The sequence below is a fragment of the Uranotaenia lowii genome, chromosome 1, assembly GCF_029784155.1.
Source record: "Uranotaenia lowii strain MFRU-FL chromosome 1, ASM2978415v1, whole genome shotgun sequence".
Lineage (NCBI taxonomy): Eukaryota > Metazoa > Arthropoda > Insecta > Diptera > Culicidae > Uranotaenia > Uranotaenia lowii.
In genome coordinates this window covers 2665073-2683870 of record NC_073691.1, presented here as the reverse complement: position 1 = coordinate 2683870, position 18798 = coordinate 2665073, and the positions used below count along the sequence as shown (strand labels likewise).

At 40.0% G+C, this 18798-nt stretch overlaps 3 protein-coding genes across 5 annotated transcripts; 2 read left to right on the top strand and 1 right to left on the bottom strand.

The window, feature by feature from the left end:
* Positions 1–646: 646 nt before the first annotated feature.
* Positions 647–7541, top strand: LOC129739760 (actin-5C). 3 transcript variants are annotated; one of them, XM_055731278.1, is made up of 2 exons: positions 647–854; positions 6152–7541. In XM_055731278.1, exon 2 carries the CDS (start codon positions 6160–6162, stop codon positions 7288–7290), a length of 1131 nt encoding a protein of 376 aa, XP_055587253.1. In that variant the 5' UTR covers positions 647–854; positions 6152–6159; the 3' UTR covers positions 7291–7541. The 3 variants fall into 3 exon arrangements, with proteins under 3 accessions (XP_055587253.1, XP_055587254.1, XP_055587252.1); XM_055731279.1 differs by lacking the exon at positions 647–854 and adding an exon at positions 1156–1178; XM_055731277.1 differs by lacking the exon at positions 647–854 and adding an exon at positions 3919–4078.
* A 2636-nt stretch (positions 7542–10177) lies between these two features.
* On the top strand, positions 10178–11511 carry LOC129738499 (max-like protein X). The gene is made up of 3 exons (XM_055729718.1): positions 10178–10478; positions 10553–10705; positions 10776–11511. Exons 1-3 carry the CDS (start codon positions 10469–10471, stop codon positions 11411–11413), a joined length of 801 nt encoding a protein of 266 aa, XP_055585693.1. The 5' UTR covers positions 10178–10468; the 3' UTR covers positions 11414–11511.
* Positions 11512–11612: 101 nt separating this feature from the next.
* LOC129738528 (tRNA:m(4)X modification enzyme TRM13 homolog) lies at positions 11613–13063 on the bottom strand. Its single transcript, XM_055729746.1, has one exon. It carries the CDS (start codon positions 13045–13047, stop codon positions 11629–11631), a length of 1419 nt encoding a protein of 472 aa, XP_055585721.1. The 5' UTR covers positions 13048–13063; the 3' UTR covers positions 11613–11628.
* Between the last annotated feature and the right edge of the window lie 5735 nt (positions 13064–18798).

The following is an 18798-nucleotide window of genomic DNA, read 5'->3' as shown; positions in this document are numbered from 1 at the left end:
ATGTGATTAGGTATTGGCGAAACGCCTAGCCTAGCCTGCCCTGATCAAAAACCTAAACAACCCAAAGGATGATGCATATGTATGAAGGAAGAAGCCAGCGCCCTCTTCGATCAGATTGATGCGCATCTTTCGTTTTTCGAGTCCCGGTTAACTGCTTTTTTGGAAAGGAAAGACATCAGAAAAAAAAGAGTTTAAAATCACGCAACAAAGTCCAACGTTTATTTTTCCAGCCACATGCTTTTCTTTGGCTTTTGGGAGGCTTCTTTCCCTCGTCCGAAGCTTTGAATGTTCTCTTAGCCGTAGTCGTATTATTCGCTCTCTGGCTCTCGTTTTGCTATTGAGTGAGACTGCTGGATGACCGTTGCTGATTGTTTGTTGCTGTTACTGTAGTATGTGTATGGGTGGGCTGTTTGTTGTGCTCGTTGTGCTGCTTGCTGAGCGAATGGGTGGATGGATGTGGTGTGGAGAGCGAACTGTGCCTAGAGACTAGCGGAAAGCTCTCACCTAGGGTTGAGGTTATTCCATTCCTCATCATGTTGGAATCGCGCAATACCATATATGGTCAAAAGAGAAGCTTCGACCCAATGGCTGCAAACGGCTCGTATTTGGTGGGGTACTATTTATAATCTGGTTGTTGTTTAAAATTTGTATCACTACAGTTCTTGTAATCGTGCTGTGAACAACTTCATTTAAGCACTCCAGAGCCAGAAGAAAGAGTGTGGTTCATCTTCCGTCGTAGCTTAGACATTTTCTGTGAAAACTAGAAGCTACGAGTCGTCTATTCCTCTAAGGAAACACAAGCACACAATTAATTTATTTGTAATTTAGGATTTTTTATATTTAATAAACCAAATGTAAGTAACATTTTATTTTATGTAAGAAAATTCAAGGAAAGATCATTCGGAACAAGTGCAAAAACTAAAAGTGCTAAATCAAAAAGGACTGAAAGGACATTTGTGATAAGAGCCCTGTGCAAGGGAAAAGTGAATTGGTGATTGGATAGTAAAAATCTGGGGAAAATCGTGCCAAAGGACTAAATTTTACACGCCCAGCTTTCACCTGCTCAGAAAAGCAGCCGGATGGGAAAGTGACTTGTGCTCGGGAAAATTGGAATAGACGCTGAAACTCATACAGTAGTCGTCAAAAACCAGTAAACGCTTTCCAATAAGAACATTCAGGTGAGGAAACCTGGTAACAATTTCTGGAAACTGTTTCATGACCTACACAAGTTTTCTGGCCGTGTTAAATTCTTGAACTAGTGCGTGGTGCATCTCTCGAAAAAAAAGACGTTAAAATATGCGCACCTTCTTTGGGCCGAAGCATACAAAATTCAAAAATTCCATCATCAATCGTTAACAACCGGTTAATCCCCTCATCAGATCTTCGCCGTTGGTGCTTCTCCTAGGGTTCGCTTGAATTCCGTTGCAGTTGATTGTTGAATGGGATTTCTTTTATCTATTTCAATGAAATGAAATCAACCGAACCGAACCGAGTTGTGTGAGTGGGCGCGGCACCCCCTAACTAAATTTTGTGTGGTTGGACAATGTGTGGATCAATACACGGAGGAACACTGAGCAGTGCTGTGAATGGCGACAAAAACACCACACGCCCATCGTATTGTGGAGTCATCTATCCTGGAGCTGTGCAATGGATGTTGATGCGGGTGTTTGCGGTGTGCTGCCGCTGGAATGCAGTCACGGGGGTCTCTCAGCCCACCATCGACGTTTTGCGGCGTTCGACGTCGTCGTTGTCGTACGATTGACTAGATAGATTGTTCGCAGCGCAACTAAACGCTAAGTGGAGCGGAAGTACATGTATATCGGTGGCATTCATCCTCCTCGGGAACCGATCGTATGACTTCGAAACGCCGAGGGTTTGGGTGGATCCGAATGTGGGTTTGATCTGACGATTTTAACCATACTAGATCACAGGTCTGTGTCTGAAATCCTGCAAAATTTCAAACAGAGTTAAATCTGAATCGCTGGCAGTTTATCTCATAAAAATTTGAGCAGATCATACGACAACGTTATGTTATACTGCTTACGAAAAAGCGATAACATAAATTTATAAACTTCTAGTGATCATGTTCATTCACGTCAATAGCCTTATGGTGCATGAAGTTAAGACGTAACTGAAAAACAAGCGATCAAAAGTTTATAAATATCTCAAAGTTTCCAACATTTTTGTTTATTTTTAAGCAAAGTTTACCAACTTTCTAATTCCTACCTTATTGCAGGCATCCAAATTAGAAACAAACAATAATAAAAATTCCCCTTAGCTTGTCTGAGGAATTCAAAATATTGAACTTGACCTTCCCTTCGCCTCCTTGAACGAATTGTTGTGTGGATGGTAAACAAACACGCACATTCGGTGACGTTAAAGCGAAAACATGTCATTCTTTCACGTGGTGTATTACAAAACCAACGAAATATCTTCCCATCCGTTAGGTACTTGTTATTGAATTTTTTTTATGACGTCCATCTGGCGTGTCTCTTTCTGTTTAAAAATAGGATATTTATTTCTAATCCTTCCACGAATTTAGAATATTTTTTCAAATCCAAACTAAAAGGCAAAAGAATGGAACGTCAATTTTTAAACATAAGAAGTGAAATAATTTTTTTCGCTTGAGCTTTCGCATCTATAAATAAAAAAGAAAGGAGCCACCCTACTACGACTAACATTGTTTGGCAGATGTGAAAAGAGCGACTTTCCCATAACTCTCGCCGTTTCTCCTAGCCAACCACCCTCTAGAGCAGTCGGTATTTCCACCTTCTTCAGGGACTGCTGCGGTGAAAATCATTCCAAGCTTTCCCACAGCAAACCGATAACTCACACAACCATAGCCGGCTAAACGGACTGCTTCTTGTTAACTGCTGCATGCAGTCATCTTCGTTCCATTAGGGTGGTTTTCAAGTTCGCACCCCCTATCTCTCTCAATTTCCGTGAGCTTCCGCACCGCACCCTTTCTGCTGACGTCGAACTAATACCTACTTTATTTGACTGCAGTAGCTACCTCTTGCCGGTGGAAAAAATAACCGCATCAGTATAAATTTATAAAAAAAGCACCTCCCCAATGCCTTCCGTTTCGTTTTTGGACCAACAGCTCCCCTTTTCATGTTCAAAGGAACAACTTTTCTGACTTCTCCTATTCGCCGTAGACGATTCTGTCAGTTACCTATTTGAATAAGACGTGTAGGGTGAGGCAGGGTAGTCTCAAGCAGAAAGGCGAAAGGCGGAAAACGATAGCGACGAAGGGGTTTCATTGTGCTGCGATGACTTTACGTGGAAATTAAGCATTTTTCAAACATTGCCTTATATGGTCATGTTCATGCGATTGGTCGATTCCGTTCGCGCTGAGCGGGAGCGAGCTTTTCTTGTTCCAGTTCCAGTGAGAGACGAGAGAGAAATATTTTGTTCGACTTGAAGATTGTGGGGTTAGTTAGAAATTTTACCGGTTTTATTAAAGCAGTGACTAATCAAGGACACTCGATTGATTTGATCCGTTGGTACATGATTTATATTGGAACTAAATTATGCTATATATTACATTTGGGAAACATTACAAAGACTGTTTCATTTAGAAATTAGTTCGCAAAATCGCACAATTACTGCGTTTTTTCTTCCACAAACTTTCCTAAAAAGCTCTCGCTGAGTAGCCTCTCGCGAAGAGCTTTATAGTCTCCCACGAATCCAACCCAGAAATGAGCCGTTATCTTTCTTACCCCATACTTCTTACTTCTTAAAGCTCTCGCACCTTCTCGCTCACTCCGGTGCCGATTTGTCGGCCGAACAAGTGAAACACCCAACCAAACTGAAACAAGCAAGCGAGGAAGGTTCCGGCTGGAGAGAACAGCTTGATCATAGAGGAACAATCTGGCTGGAGCTGGAACGGAACAACCTTCCGAGCAGGCTAGCAGTTGCTCTTATTCGCTCGCGTACGTTTGGTGCAAGTAGTCGTGTGTCTTGTAACGTGGAAACAGTCAGTAGTTGGCCAGTCGCAGCAGCCTTTGAACAAGAGGAGCCTTTTCTTCAGCCAACCTCAGTCGGACCAGTTTAGGAAAAAAACTACCAAATCCAAGTAATCTATTTTACTATTTTCTATTTTCGAGTAAATTTTCTTTACATTTGTTAAAACGGTTCAATATTGTCGGAAAAGATAAATCGGTTCAAATTTAGCTAGTGAAACATCTCCCTTTGGAAAACCGTCTGTGGTGAAAGGTTAATTAAATTATTTTAATGAACTAAAGTGAGTGTAGGTGCATGTCGATCTGGTAAGCCGTTCGGAAGTAACCTACGGAGGTTTTGTCCCGGTTCTTCTTCAAGGGCGTTGGCCGGCATTTTGTACCATGATTTCAACCCTTGCTGGTGCTTTTTCTTGTGAATGACTTTAAAGGACAAAATGCCGGGTGTCCGATATCGATTTTTGGTTGCCACCACCCCATTTTTGCCAAAGATGCGCGTTGCTATATCTCGATACGGGGCGACTAGCTACGTGGCTATTTTTCTTCAGCGGTAATTTAAAGCAAGTATTGAAAATAATTGTAATTTGTCCGCCTTGAAGTGGTTTATTTTAAAAATGGCTTCATTTTGGTCATCGGTGGTGCGTTATTTCAAGTGTATAATCTTGTTCTTGGAAAGAGCCACAAGAGTGGCACAAATACCATCAAACAGCCAAAGAACGTTCTCGACCTCTTTTCTCCAACGGATCATACCAGCAGCAGACAACGGTGGTTCTACACCATCATACTGCGACAGAGCAGGATCACAACCAATACACCTCACACAAATAACAAGAAAAAGAAGTTTGCGAAAATAGCTGTGGGCTCTTCGTTCCCATTTCCATGATGTTCCTTCCTTGGTGTCTCGAATATCTAACCAAAATCATCATCAATGGCAGATTCAAGCCGGATGTTATCTTTTTTCTCGCTTCCACTGAGTAATGATTACTCATCATTGGCATCTCTTGAAGCTTTTGATGTTATTAGTCATCGAAAGAAAGCTTTTTTTCTTTCAAATATTTTGATTGAAGCAAATATTTTATTTTTAAAATCTGTCTTGGTCATATTTTTTTCTGGCTTTGTTTAATAGTTACACGTTATATCAACGGCTAAGGCTGTTAATAAAATCATTTTAAGAAATCCCTTAAAAATAGGCTTTCAAAATAACGACCACAGAACAATTAATCACCCCAACTTAGTCGTGGATTCAATTGGGATTGTGCAATTAAAACTGGTACCGAAGAATGGAAAGTATCAGCCCATTGAAAGGCACTTGTTAATTCAATTCCAGTTGGGTTCTTCGAACGCCACTTATCATCACTTTCGAAGCACTGTTAAAAGCACAGGGAGCCAAGTGGCTCGAACATTACTCCCGTCTCGCTTTTGTTCCATTTTTCCCATTTAATTTTTCACTGCCAGGCGCTCTCGTCGAATGCTAGTAGACCGGTTTCACATCCTACGCACTTGAATTTTTTCTTCAGTCGTTTTTGCCTTTTTCGTTGCAATTGAGAGGTGGTGGTAACATCATCAGCCTGCGCGTCTTGCTCAATTTGCAATGATTTTTACGAGTCGATGAGAAACCGTAGGCGCCCGCATGAATGAACCTCGTATTATGCGTCGGAAGGATAAAAGATTTCAATGACGGATCGAACTAGAAACGTGGCCATATATGGTCACATGGTGCTGACCATGATTCCGATAATAATTTTATCTCTCATCACATGTCCACTGACTGTTATCAGGATTTTTTGAAGGCCAAGCATAGTTTTAAGAGCTTTACTACTGAGTCTCAAAGATAACGACAACACGCGTATCAGCAACCTGTCCCAGTTTGTCCGAATGGAACTTCCAACTCGGAGAAATAACAGTTAGTCGTAACCGTTCATCTAAAACGGTTATTTTTCTACCACTTTCGCCCCAGGTTTTTTTTCCCGTCATCCAACGCTGCTTTTCCTATCTTCACTGGTGAAGTTGAGTGTGACGCAGCTGAAAGAGTAGTAAGAAAACTAAAATACCGTTTACTTTAGTAAAATCGATTAGCAGTGCACTTTAACGAATGATCTCTCCCCAATTGTTGAGACCCACTGATCTAGTTTGTTAACGGCTATTTTTAACGATCCTTTCCCTTTGATCTCGTTTCTTCTTATTAACAGATATCAACATGTGTGACGAAGAGGTTGCCGCGCTCGTTGTCGACAATGGATCCGGTATGTGCAAGGCCGGTTTCGCCGGAGACGATGCCCCTCGGGCTGTCTTCCCGTCCATTGTCGGACGTCCACGTCATCAGGGTGTGATGGTCGGTATGGGACAGAAGGACTCGTACGTCGGTGATGAAGCCCAGAGCAAACGAGGTATCCTGACCCTGAAGTACCCGATCGAGCACGGTATCGTCACGAACTGGGACGATATGGAAAAGATCTGGCACCACACCTTCTACAATGAACTGCGTGTGGCTCCCGAGGAACATCCAGTCCTGCTGACAGAGGCCCCCCTCAACCCGAAGGCTAACCGTGAGAAGATGACACAGATCATGTTCGAAACCTTCAACACACCGGCTATGTACGTCGCCATCCAAGCCGTGCTGTCGCTGTACGCTTCCGGTCGTACCACTGGTATTGTGCTGGATTCCGGCGATGGTGTCTCGCACACAGTCCCAATCTATGAAGGTTATGCTCTGCCACACGCTATTCTGCGTCTGGATTTGGCCGGTCGCGATCTCACTGATTATCTGATGAAGATCCTGACTGAGCGTGGTTACTCGTTCACCACCACTGCCGAGCGAGAAATTGTCCGCGACATCAAAGAAAAGCTCTGCTACGTCGCCCTGGACTTCGAGCAGGAAATGGCCACCGCTGCCTCCTCTTCATCCCTCGAGAAGTCCTACGAACTTCCTGACGGACAGGTCATCACCATCGGTAACGAACGTTTCCGTTGCCCAGAAGCCCTGTTCCAGCCATCGTTCTTGGGTATGGAAGCCTGCGGTATCCACGAGACCACATACAACTCGATCATGAAGTGCGACGTCGACATCCGAAAGGATCTGTACGCCAACACAGTATTATCCGGTGGTACCACCATGTACCCAGGAATTGCCGACCGCATGCAGAAGGAAATCACTGCTCTTGCCCCATCGACGATGAAGATCAAAATCATTGCCCCACCAGAGCGCAAATACTCCGTATGGATCGGTGGTTCCATTCTGGCCTCGCTTTCCACCTTCCAGCAGATGTGGATCTCCAAGCAGGAATACGACGAGTCCGGTCCATCCATTGTCCACAGAAAGTGTTTCTAAGCAGTTTCTGCTTTATTTAACACAATAATAATAACAACAACATCAATGAAGAAAACAACAGCAACAGCAGCAACAACATCAAAGCAAAAACTAAACGAGAGAGAAATTACAAGAACAACAACAACAACTGATAACAACAAAGATCATTTCCAGCAAGAAGTTGAATGATTGAACAACATCCAAGAAGAAAAAGACATACATTTGAAAAAACTTAAAATAAAAGACAATTCCTGTATTATTACTTATAATAATCGAAGCGAGTAATTGTATTTTTTCACTTTCAAACAATTAAATCGTCCATTTGTTTTGTTGTTTGCTTTAAGCATCATCATTCACGAGATTTATGTTTATTCAAACAAAAGTATTGAACTGCATCCAATTCTGTCTTGTGTAAACCAGGGTTATTACTTACAGAGATAAGATCGTTTTTTATAAAACAAAATTAAACTTGCAGACTTAGCATCTGTAGGATATAGGAAGTCAAATATTAAATTTCCTTCAAATGAATTCAATTTAAGCATAATTATTATTTTTCATTAGTACATATCGTCATCAGTACATATGTTTATGTTTAAAGTTTCAATTAATCGTATATTATTGAAGGAAGTTTAAAAGACATATTGCTTATTTTTTTTTCTTTTCATAGGCTAAGACTCAAGTTAGGAAAACATCTAAAAAAATCCAGCAGCAACAGCAGTGAATGCGCGAGTGAGACACAGAGAGAGAACCAAAAAAGTTACTACTACTTTATGATAAAGATTAAACAGTTTTTTTTGTAATCGATAAAAAAAAAGTTAAAAAAAAAGAAAAAAATCATAAAACAAACTCAAACTAGAACAAGCTAAAAAATTCAGTTGAGTGAAGAAAAAGCCAACACAATGATCGAATGATTTATTTCCAGCGTATCTAGTGTTAGTAATTTATTACAGATAAAAAGCAGCGTTTAATTAAGTAGAGTGTGAATCAATTAATTTATTCGATTTGTGTTATTTTTCTTTTTTGTGCTTTTTTTTAAACTCTTATCTTAAATTCAAATAAGCACTTATAGTTGTTAACTTCCAGCTTGCTTCCCACTTTTTGTTTTTTTAATCACAAGATGAAAAGTCACCAACATCATGGGAAGAAGTTTGAAAACCTGAAGAGAGAGATTGATTGCATTGTGTTCACTATACATCAAGTAACATCATAGAAAAAAAACTCCAAGCAGGAAGAGGAAACTGTCCGAATACTATTAATTGATTTTTGTTTTGCTTGACAAAATTATTTAAATAAATAAAACGGAAACGTATCAGAGAGAAAGGTGCAGCCCCGCCTTCCCAAGTGGTGTGTGAAAATCAATCAACATGGTTGGTTGATTTGAAAAACAAATCTGCCGGGAAGGTGTGGAACTTTTCTTTGGAATATAATCATTCGAATTTGAAAAAAAAAAATCTTTAACTGAGTTTGTTTTATGTTTGACTTTGTATCGTTCTGAGGTTGATTGGTTTGGTTTGTGATTTTCGTCGGATGAATGATGATGCTTCTAGGAGATAAACGATAACAACAAAAATCCGAACGTCCAGCATGTTTACTTTATTGTCTTGCTTAAAGGATTTTTCTTGGTCGATTTCTACAAATCCCAAGTTGCTATTACATGGGCCCTTATTCTGCGCCGCGCGTGACGTGAAGATTGTCACCTCACCTCGGAGTCACCGTGAGTTTTATCACCTTATTCCCGGAGTCGATGTGGGTAAAGTGAGAGGTTCATTCCTAAGTGAGTAACTGAATGAACACATCTGTCAAAATGGTAGAATTTGTTCTGTATTGATTTGTTTTCTGTCTGCATTAGATTTAATTAGAAAAAAAAGCTTTATAGTTGTTTAGAAGTAACCGTGGGTATATTGTGGTCTTGAAATTCCATGCTCGGAGATGAAGGGCCACCGCAACGTTGGTTCATGGCTGGGTGCAAAATTTTTAATTATTCTTTCAAGTAATCCGTACCTTATAGAGATTTGGAGGTTGCTATTTAATAGCGTGTGCAATACGATGTTTTGTACATACATACATAAGTGCTAGTGGTGATTTACCGCTAAGACCTTAACCAGTGACCGCTTTCCGGTGTCATGAATGTTTGTTTAAAACTGACAACGTTTGGCTGAATTTATTGTCTCCTTCAAAGAAGTGGACTTTTATTTGGTTTAATTTTATTCTAACATAAAACTTTAGTGTATCATGTTTCAGCGAATTATGAACTTACATACAGTTGCCATTCTTTAAAATAAATTATATATATTACAATATGACAAATCTCTAGACTCTAGACCTTTAGGCGCAAAAATCAAAGTGATTAAAATTCCGTAGTAAGTTTGAGGACTTTTCAAAAAGAAAAAGCAACAGAATTACAAATTTTCTTTGGCCTAGTGTTGATTCTTTGTTCAGTATTAGAATCTGTATCACTAGATTGTCATTTTGAACAGTTATATTCAATTGACCTGCAGACCGGGAACATAAAATTGTAGTTTCCTCAATTCATAAGCAATCCAGTTGTTAACAGTACCCCAGTGTGCCCTAATGCGATTCGGTGTAACTCCAAATTTTCACTATTCACCACTCTAGTGCGGTGGCGCTGGCATCGGGAAAGTTATCTTGCGATAATGTAAACAGATGTAAACAACATCAGCATAATTTATCAAAAAGGCTGATATCTGTATTTGAAAAGTACTAACTTAAACAATGTTCTTGTTTTACAATGAATATCGAATCTTCAAAATGTTACGAAGATAAGTATTTATTTGAATAATATATATTATTGATGAGTTACTAATTGATGTCTATGATAATGAGCAGTTTTCTAGTTCAACGTATTCAGCAGTTTATGCCGTTTTGAAAATCGTCTTCAGAAATCTACAGTATCAAAACGTAAATAAAACTAAGAGGAATTTTTCGAATAAATTAAGCATTTTCTTATCTCAAATAGCTTAATAACAGTGTAAAAGAGTGGGTTTGTTGAAGCATGAGCAAGTAACACTCTCGTGCACGCCTCGTGATTTGTTGTTGATACCCCAATAAAGGCGACTATATAGGCATTTCGCTCGTGTGTGATCTCCGTCAGATTGGCCTTATCAGTTTTCCTTCTCCCCGCTTGTAAAGATAACGAAGGATTTCCCCTCCCGGAGAAACAATCCACGAGCTAGCCAACATGTCCGATGGTGAGTGCCATTTTTGAGGCAGTTACTGAATGATATACACAGTTTTGATTTGGCTCTTTCTTGATCCGGGATAGGAAGCGGCAGCTCCAGCATCAAGCATGAAATGATGGACCCGATGAAGATGGAACCTTCCAGTCCGACAGAGAAGGATCGAAACAGCTTGTACAATTCCCGCTGTTCCAGTGCCGGCAGTGTCCACACTCCCACGTCGTCGGCTCACAATTCTGGTAGGATGCTGTGCCTTATGTATGTACGTACAACTATTTTTATTTAAATTTTGCTTTTAATGTTCTGCAGAAGACGAAGAAGATTCCGGCGATAATTGCAAAAACAGCAACAGTAGTACATTGAGCTATAAAGAACGTCGTCGGGAGGCACACACTCAGGCCGAACAGAAACGCCGCGATGCCATCAAGAAGGGATACGATTCGTTGCAAGAGCTCGTGCCCACTTGCCAGCAAACAGACGCATCCGGGTACAAACTGAGCAAGGCCTCGGTACTGCAGAAATCGATTGACTATATCGGTTATCTGCATCAGCATAAGAAAAAGCAAGACGATGAACGAGCCTCGCTGCAGAAAGAAGTGATGGCCTTGCGGATCATTCAGAAAAACTACGAAAATATGTTGCAACATCAGCAACAATCTCCGGGCAGAACCGAAGCTCGGTTGAGTGATGAGGTCAAATTTCAGGTGTTCAAAGCCATCATGGACGAGATGTTTGTATCGTTTGAACAGTTGCCGATGGATGATTTTGCGGAACTAACCTCGGGTGTTATCCCGTGGCTGGAAGAACACTGTAAGCCACATTTGCTGCGAGATGTAGTCAACAGGACTCTGAGTGGCATAACTGCTTCTTATGTGGCAGCCCAGCAGCAAAGCGGTTCCGGGTCCGGATCAGGAAAAGCCAACCAACAATCCGTCAAAATGGAATAGTTAATGTGAGTACCTTTTATTTGTTGATTTTATAATATTACCACTACAAGTTTACTATCAATGTTGCCATTCGATGTATAAAACTATGACTATTATAAGCAAGGGCATGTTAGTATGGAACTAGACAAAAGAAAGCCTTTTTTGATTTTTTTTTAATTATTTATTGTCAAAAACATCAAAACAACAATAATTCAAACTAAGTTTAAATCGAAGAGTCAAACCTTTTTTATATGTCCTATCAAACATACATTTTCAAGGGTGATATCTTTTTTTGCGTAGTATTTGAGATTTGCCGTAAAACCGTTGCTTTCGAGATACCTAATTCGTCCCCAATCCAAAACCCTCTTGCACTTATACCCAATCATCTCGCGCTCGGCCCGAGTTAATCCGTATTTTAGAGTATCAGATTCCGAGCCATCGGACTTGCGTCTTTCTCTACTTGTACCCGTTCCACAGACAGCCCAGCTCACCATTTTGACAATGAGCTGAAAATCATTGGCTTTAATTTCTCTTTCCTGCAGAAATTGCTTTCCAGTGTACGTTTTCCAATCACATCGATGATGACAACAAAGGGCAAATACAAACCCTTTCGACATCAAACCTTCAATTTCGGTCGAATTTTTACGGTTTGCTCGAATCAAACATCGCAATGCCAAATCTGTAGCCCCGCCGCACAGGTGTTTGCCAACACCTACCACATTCTGGGTTCCATTGAGCAATTCTAGCTTTCCAAGTACCAAATCGGCAATATCTGCTCGCACCCGTTGTACCAAATCTCGGTCGTCAATTTTATTATCCTTCTTATGCCTGTGCGAAGCTCGATCTATCAGCAATACTTTAGCATTATTTATTTTTCCTTCTGTTGCTTTTTGAAGCTGCTGAATAATGGTGGCCAACCAAAATGCTACCTGTCCCTTGCCAGCTCCAAACTCTACAAATGCAGTATCATTGGATAGGAAATGTTCGTGTTCAACTATACCCAGCAGCGAGGCCGATTGTTTCAAATGCTTTAAAGTTTGTGGACCGTAACTTTCATTTGCCAATTCATCTCGAAAAGCTGCATGTTCCAGTATCAGTTCTTCTATGGTCCCAACCTTTGTGTCTTCATAGATTTTGGTGATTCGTTTAATCAATCCATCCAACTCTTCCAGGGAAACCTCAGATAACTTGCATTCTCCTATTTCCCCGACGACTTCAAACTCCCCCTCAGAGTCAGCATTAACGCCAACCTGAATATAATCCGGTAGTTTACCTGGTTTTGCATTGCAGATTTTAAGATGCTTTTCCAGTTTCGATCTGGACACACTGTGTTTGGGGTCCAACGGACACGGTATCCTATCGGTCGGTAATAGTGCGTCGACCTCCACCTCAGCAACAGATTTGATGTGAGGCTCATGCTCACCACAGTATTCGCGCCCTCGGCCTACCGTCATTTTACAAAACCGCTTCTTTCGCTGAACGAAATACTTGCATCTTAATGGAGCAGTCGCCGTCGTCTCTTTTTTCTCATCCATACTCAGCTTGGGACGTTTATCCTGTGGTTTATCTTCCGGTTCTTCAGAGGGTGTAGTACTCATCTTGGCAAGATTTCCACGATTTGGAGGACTTTTAAGAAAAAAAAAACAGCTGATCATACGGGTCACCGATACTCCTTGTACGAATCATAACAAAACAAAACAAAAACGAGCCTTCGCATTTCACTTGTGTATCCTTTAACGAATCGAACCGCCACCTAGACGTAAGTAGTTGAAGTTATCATGCAATCACTGATGCAATGGTGTACTGAGTTCAAATTATGTTCTTAACAGCACACATTAGGTTGATCCACGCAAATCGGTAAACTTTTATTTTAAGAACAAAAAAAACGTGCATACTGTTCTAAATGTATTAGGGAAAATGAAGAACATTGAAAAAATGAACTTGCGAACCACTGAATTGATTTTCTCAAATTTGATTTTGTTGAATAATTTGAAGTGTCTAGTTGGAGTTTCAAGAACTGAAATTCAATCTAAATTATTCAAATGTTGAGTAGGTACGTATGAAATTTTTTAAACAAGTTTCAAAAATATCACTCCTCTGCACTCGTTTTCAATGCTTAAAGCACTTATCGTTGAAAAAAAATGTAAAACATTCTTAGCAATTTTTTTGGCAACCTTCCTATTGTACATCACCTTCTTTGCTTAAAGCCCATAGACTAACAAATGGCCTGTACAAATTCGATGATTCCACGACGATTGTTGGATCTATACTCGCCCACACACTATACAAACATTTTTCACGCGAACACAAACGATTGCTGGCGAAAACAGCAACAGCAACAAAAAAACCATCTCCACTACGGCTGGGAGGATGGTTTGTACAAAATATTTCGATCCCGACCGATTTTACTCCAACCGTTTGGGCGCTCATTCAAGCAGTGCCATACACTATGCAAATCGTGTTTACAGCCACAAAATTTCTCCAAATTTATCGCATTTGTACAAATGTTGTGTAGTCTGTGGCCCGCTTAAGAGCAAGTTCACTGGTGTTGGGAAAAATTGGTAGAAATTTTGTCACTTTTAGCACATTTTGAAAATTTTGCCATTCAAAAACATTTTCAAGATCTGAGGCCTTCAAGTTTTTTAACAACACGTGTTGTAGTTTCGCATGCTGTGATGCAAAAATAGCAATATTTATATAACATACGGCTGAAATAGAAACAGTGCTGTAAAAAAATACAACGCCCAAAGATCTTGAAAACATTTTTGCATGGTAAAATTTTAAAAATATCAAAATTTCCACCACTTTTTCTCAACACCAGTGAACTTGCTCTAAGGGGAGAAAGCGTAACTTTTCGATTCCAGCGCCCATTGCAATGCCCTGCCTTTTTATTCGTTTTGTTACGCCTTGTAGCCAAGTTGTAGGAAGTAGGGATATTGGAAAAATTACTTAAGTTTAAAAAAATTAGGTCAATGTTCATATTCTGATGTCCTTAAACTATAGAAGTTCAACAAAATAATGCGAATGTAAATATTATAGAATAAATGTATCGTAAAATCGATACAACCAGTGGTTACCGAAGTATGTAGGGGAGGTGGGGGCATAATGGCCACCTTAAATAAAACGGTTATTTAACCATAGAAAATAGCTATAATATGGAGGTTACATTATTGTTTCGTGTTCAGACACTTGAAAAGCCTATTCCCTAACGGGCTGAAACGTGAAAAACTAGATGAAAACGTTAAAAAATGCATTTTAAAAATTTTTGCCAAAAGCTGAAAACCAGCCACTGTGGAGGCATAATGAGAACCCCCCCCTGAGGCAGTATGAGCACCATTAATCAGAGCAAGATGTGCGTTCTTGTCAAGGAATCTAGCAGCGAATTCTATTCGATGAAGTCAGGTGAGTCGAAGATTCATCAAACAAAGCAATAACAAAATAATCTAGGTCTGTTTGTAGAATACAAACAATTCACGCACGTTCATACATTAAGTGCTTTGTTCGGTGGATGGTGCTACTAGCCGTATAATGTAACATTAAAAAAATCGATCATGAATTGTGAATAGAAAAAAATCACCTCGAACAGAAATCTAACTCTAGTCTTTTGATTACCTCTCCGACACCTTACCAATAGGCTAAATCGTCGGATGAAAACTAGTCAAGGTGTGGCGCTATAAATCAATTTCAATTCGCTGCTAGATTCTACGGCAGAAAATGCTCATTATGCCTCGATAATATGGTGCTCTATATGCCCCTAGTCAACAAATTTAAGTAAAAACGTGTGAGAAACAATGTGTACATCATGTTGCAGTGCGTACATTATAGATCAAGGTTATTTTAAGATCATAAGAGCTTATTTCGTGGTACTCAAAATTATAATATTTTCGTAACTTGAGAACCAAGCTAGTTTTTTTTTTAATATCTCTGTAAAGATGATAAGGAGATTCCTTTTTTTGTGAAAAATTAATGCTATAGGAAGTAGGAATCAAATCCTCATGAAAATTTATTTAAGATAATGCGTACTTTCGTAGAAAAGCGTAGTGCTCATTATGCCCTGGGTGCTCGTTATGCCCTAATCTCTCCTACAAGGGGTACAACGAGCACAGATTAATACAGACATGACTCTCCATAGAAAATTCTTTCCAATTTTTCGCAAAAGTTCTCTTACATGATTGTATTGCCATCTGGTATCGACATTGCCCCTAACCATTGAAAACCTTAACAACTGTCGAAGTAGCCATGGAAAATATTGATCAGTCAAAAAATAAACAAACTCGGGTGGGAAAATCCTCAAAATCGTTTAATATTTAAATGTGGCGGTTGCCGATATTGCCAGTGAACTTACTCCGTGAAAGCGGAACATCCCCGGAAGTAAGCAGCTAAAGGAGACAGAGAATTCCGAAATAGTAAATATTGTACATTTTCCTTGATCGAAATTTGTTTTTTCAGCAGGTGGATGACTAGTTGAAGTAGATGGTATGCTTGACGACGCCTCAATGGGACGAAAGAAGCGCAGTACCACTCAATTCTATCCCTCCCTAGAGCTTCGGCAAAGATCTGCCCAAATGATCAAGCCTCGCGTATAGTGCGGTGCCATGCACACAAGGATGAATGGCCGATTTTGTTTTTTAGGTTCACACTGGATTCCGGTTCCGACGATGAGCGGTGGATCTAACTGCGCGCTATCAGGCGCTATCAGAACGCGTATCGCAGACTTCGTCGATGTGCTGACAAGTCTGCTTAGGCCCATGCATGATGCATCAAGAACACAAGGCAGATCGTTTGGTCACACCGGAGCTGGTCAATCCGACCAACAAACGCGCGGGTTAAATTTGTGAACACAGTCTAGATCGGTGATGCAATGCAGGTTTAGGTTTTTACCAACATATATTGGAAAATATTTTTCTTTTGAAATAAAGCTCAGTCATTCTATTTGTGTTTATTACTAACTGATCCCGTGTGCTTCGCTACACCTTCGAGAATTATTATTCAAATTTTCAAGGCAGAAAAGTTTCAAAAATGTTAGGGAGGAAAATCATAAGTTATGAAATAAAAAAAACCACTCGGCTCCCTCTTCAAAATCGATTGCGTCTAAATTAAAAAAAAAACGCTTTCAATTCAGAACTCTTTCTTGCAAACTTGAAAATGTAAAATAGTAAGTAAATGTAGGTTTCATTGTGTTGTATAAATATAATTTATGAGTGGTTTATAATAAATTTGATAATTTGAAATTGATGCTTCATGCGGATTTGGATATTCATCCAAACTGCGCAGTTTCGACGTGCAGAGGGGACAAAAACTTAAAAAAAAACATACAGGAACATTCCGCTGCCAAATACCGCACATTCCTCGCTATTTCTATTCAGAAATTAGTATAACTAGGTTCTAAACCTAGGCGAAAATCCCTGTAAAATAGATCCGGATCCAGTAGAATAGCGGTTTTGTTAATGAAGGCACTTTTCAGACTGATCTTTCTGGTGTCCCGGATGGTCCACGCGATGATCGTCTACGGATTGCCCGATAAAATTTGAAGCTCGCGGAAGTACATGGCAGAGATTGTTTCTCAATGTGACCAGCATCGGAAAGCTAGAATGAAATATATTTTTGAATAATTTGAACCCTTAATAATTTACCGATGAAAATTTTTTTTTTTTCTGCTTTATGCAATCAAATAATACTATTGCTGCGATGTTTGGCCCGGCCAAAGGACTCCTACCGCTCTCAAACAGATGTTTCCCGTTTTTTCTGCTGAGTGAACTCTGGTATTAAACTTGGCACTTTTCATGGTACCTCTATCAAACAAACAAAAACAGACGATCCATAGCAACTTGAGTTTTAAGATTAAAATTTGACCAAAATTACATCGCTAGCTTAGATATCTTTTGTGCGATTGATGCGCCTCTGGTGCCGACATTGCTCATAAATCTAGCGAAAACCTGGGAAAGAGTGTCCTGTCTGTATTAGTCTGTGCAACGAGCTTGATCTGACGTTCTCACATTTTTTTTTTGGTTTTGGGCCTTAGGTAACTGGAAAAAGTTTTGCGTAGGTACTGGCATGACATCCAAAAGGGCCGTTTCAAATTTCAAAAACCGATAATATAAAACACTTGATAAAGAGGTTCCTCAGAGCGTTCAAATCTCGATTTTTAAGGGTAAAAAATCGAAAATTTAAAGGCTTTGAGGTATGTACTTACAAATTCAGTCCGATCGAGCTGATATAGTCTTTGTGCAGCGATGACATACACCACCCGCCGCACCTTTCGCCAACAGTAAGACGCATTGATGGCTTCAATTTGGAAGCGCCCTCTTTAGCTGAGATAGAAACGACAATCAAAGATATGGAGTCCAACAAAGCGCCAGGCATCGATTGAATTCCTGCTGAGATGTTCAAAGCCGGCCTTGCCTTGTCGGCACAAAGTTTGCACCATCTATTTATTTGGTGACATCTGGGATACTGCAACATTACCTTCGATTGGATGCTGGGTATCCTTGTGAAGGTCCCAAAGAAGAGATACCTGACAGAGTGTGGTAATCGAATGAGAGGAATGAGTTCAGCTGAAGATAAGAGACAACAATAAGTTAGCGATAATAATAATATTATAGTCATAGCAAGCTTTGAAAACAAAAATCAGATTTACGACATGTGTTAACGCAAACGCAAACTACATGAACCATGAAAAGATCTGGTCTTTTAGTCGACAAGAAGTCCTAGAGAAACTAGTCCATCTCATCTAAGCACAGTATGAGACATTTTCGTGCAAGGTCCTGCACGACGGTGTCTTGTCTGATAAACTGTTTACTGAACCAGAGATTGTCGTGGAATCCTTCGACAATGAAGCAACTGAACTATCTTGACCTGGCTGACAACATTGTACTGCTCGATCAAAGACAACAAAACATGCAGAGCGAACTCGATGACCTAACCAAATGTTCCAAGGAAACAGGTCTCAAGGTAAATATTGGAAAGATCAAATGGAGTTCAACACATGGTGTTCAACGCAGGTACTCCTTCTAATTTGATGGTTGTTAAGCAAAAGGTTGAGAAAGTGGAATGCTTCCAGTATCTTGGAAGTCAAATAATGCCTGATGGTGTTACCAAGAAAGACAACTCGTATTCGAAAGGTGCAATTTGCGTTTGCGTGGATCCGAAACATCTAGCACTGACGACAGATTTTTCTTCGAACGAAAATCCGAATTTTCAACTCCAACGTCAAATCCGCATTGCTGTAAGGGTACGAAACTTGGTGCAAGTATTTGTGAATATTAGGTGGTATGAATAAGAAAATAGCAATTGCTTCGATAGCTTTTAATTAGCTCGAACTTTAGAATGGCAAAATTTGAAAGCATTTGCTCAACTAGATATGAAAAAGCAGAGTAGAACATTTACTTTCAACCTGCTCCGGATAA